Source organism: Nestor notabilis, unplaced genomic scaffold (genome assembly GCF_000696875.1).
Source record: "Nestor notabilis isolate BGI_N333 unplaced genomic scaffold, ASM69687v1 scaffold3960, whole genome shotgun sequence".
NCBI classification, from domain to species: domain Eukaryota; kingdom Metazoa; phylum Chordata; class Aves; order Psittaciformes; family Psittacidae; genus Nestor; species Nestor notabilis.
Genome location: NW_009911414.1, coordinates 4370 through 5623, shown reverse-complemented (window position 1 = coordinate 5623; position 1254 = coordinate 4370). Strand labels below are relative to the sequence as shown.

The 1254-nt window shown below is 42.9% G+C and overlaps 1 protein-coding gene across 1 annotated transcript in view; it reads right to left on the bottom strand.

The window, feature by feature from the left end:
- Window positions 1-418: 418 nt before the first annotated feature.
- DONSON (downstream neighbor of SON) overlaps window positions 419-1254 on the bottom strand; it is a gene marked incomplete at its 5' end in the record, with an annotated part of 4984 nt that continues 4148 nt past the window's right edge. Inside the window, 2 exons of the mRNA XM_010014551.1 lie at window positions 419-556; window positions 847-1062. Coding sequence (XP_010012853.1) covers window positions 419-556; window positions 847-1062 — 354 coding nt within the window. The remainder of the gene's footprint in view (window positions 557-846; window positions 1063-1254) is intronic.

The window sequence follows — 1254 nt, the reverse complement described above, 5'->3', positions numbered from 1 at the left end:
CGCCTGGTAAGGTGCTGTGAGCAGTCGTGGAAGGAGAGGGGGGAAAGTTGTGCCAAGAATTCCACATGTTCAAAATGATTACACAGAGCAGCTGCAGCCCATCTGCATGTACATGAGGAATACAGACCTTCTGGACACAAGTCAGACCAATAAAACAGGTAATTATGTTTTATCTAGTTTTATTTAAAAAAGGCTTTCTAAAATACAAAAGGAGATGTCCAAGGCCTTTTTGTTCATTTCCTGTAGAAGTCCTTTGAATTGTTTTATGGTGGGTAATGTGCAATAGTTGTCTGTGTCGTGCAACTAGATTGTATCCCTACCGGTACCATATGGGTGCTGCCTGTGTAGATGGACCCAAATGAAGTACAGCAAATGCACGCTTGAGAGCATTCTCTTCCATTAAATGGAACTAGCATACCTAGGACTTCCAGGTGTAAGCATAATCCTTCATTTCCAGAAATCGGATGGAAGATTTTCTCAATGTTGGACGCTGACTCAGTTGATCCAAAGTCTTGGGATGCAGTCCACATGTAGGAAGATCTTTGTGTACCATTTTCTGTGGGAATTTAGATGAAGAGGAGAGACATGGCATAGGTATTTCTGTTTGAAGTACCTGCAGTTCTTAACGTTCATTTGTGTACCTCTGGGGAACTCCAGAAAAGCTAATTGCCTGGATTATTCCATTTCTAAGGGAAAGACAAGCCCTGAGGACTGCCAGGTGGTGATCACAAGTAGCTGGGTGTAAACACTTGTGTTAAGGGAAAGTTTTTTGTCACTCGGTGTCCTATGGTTTGCAATAAAGATACTATTCCTAACAGGAAAGATTGTCTGTGCTAGTTTCCTTACCTCATTCAAGGCAGGGGCTGTGTTTTCAAGATCAGCGTTAAACACAGCAGTTGGTTCATGTGTATAAAATACACCAGAGAATGCTCCCCTCTGGGCAGCCTTGAGCAGCATGGTCAGCGCATGCAGAGAATGAGGCATGACAGGGCCCACGATCTCCAGGCTGAATATGTCCTCGTAGGCCAAGTGAACCCTGGCTTTGGCATTTATGCTTCGAGCCTGAGGACAAAACCACATAGGTTTAGTTCTTGACACACCAAATCAAGCCCTAATTTTCATTTACTTCAATACTGCAATGCTACAGACCCATTAAAGGTTCAAAATACTTCTCCATATTGTCAACTAACTTACTGTTCAGTACATGAGCATGAGGCTTTTACTGTCTACCAACTCCTAAAACATACTGACTGT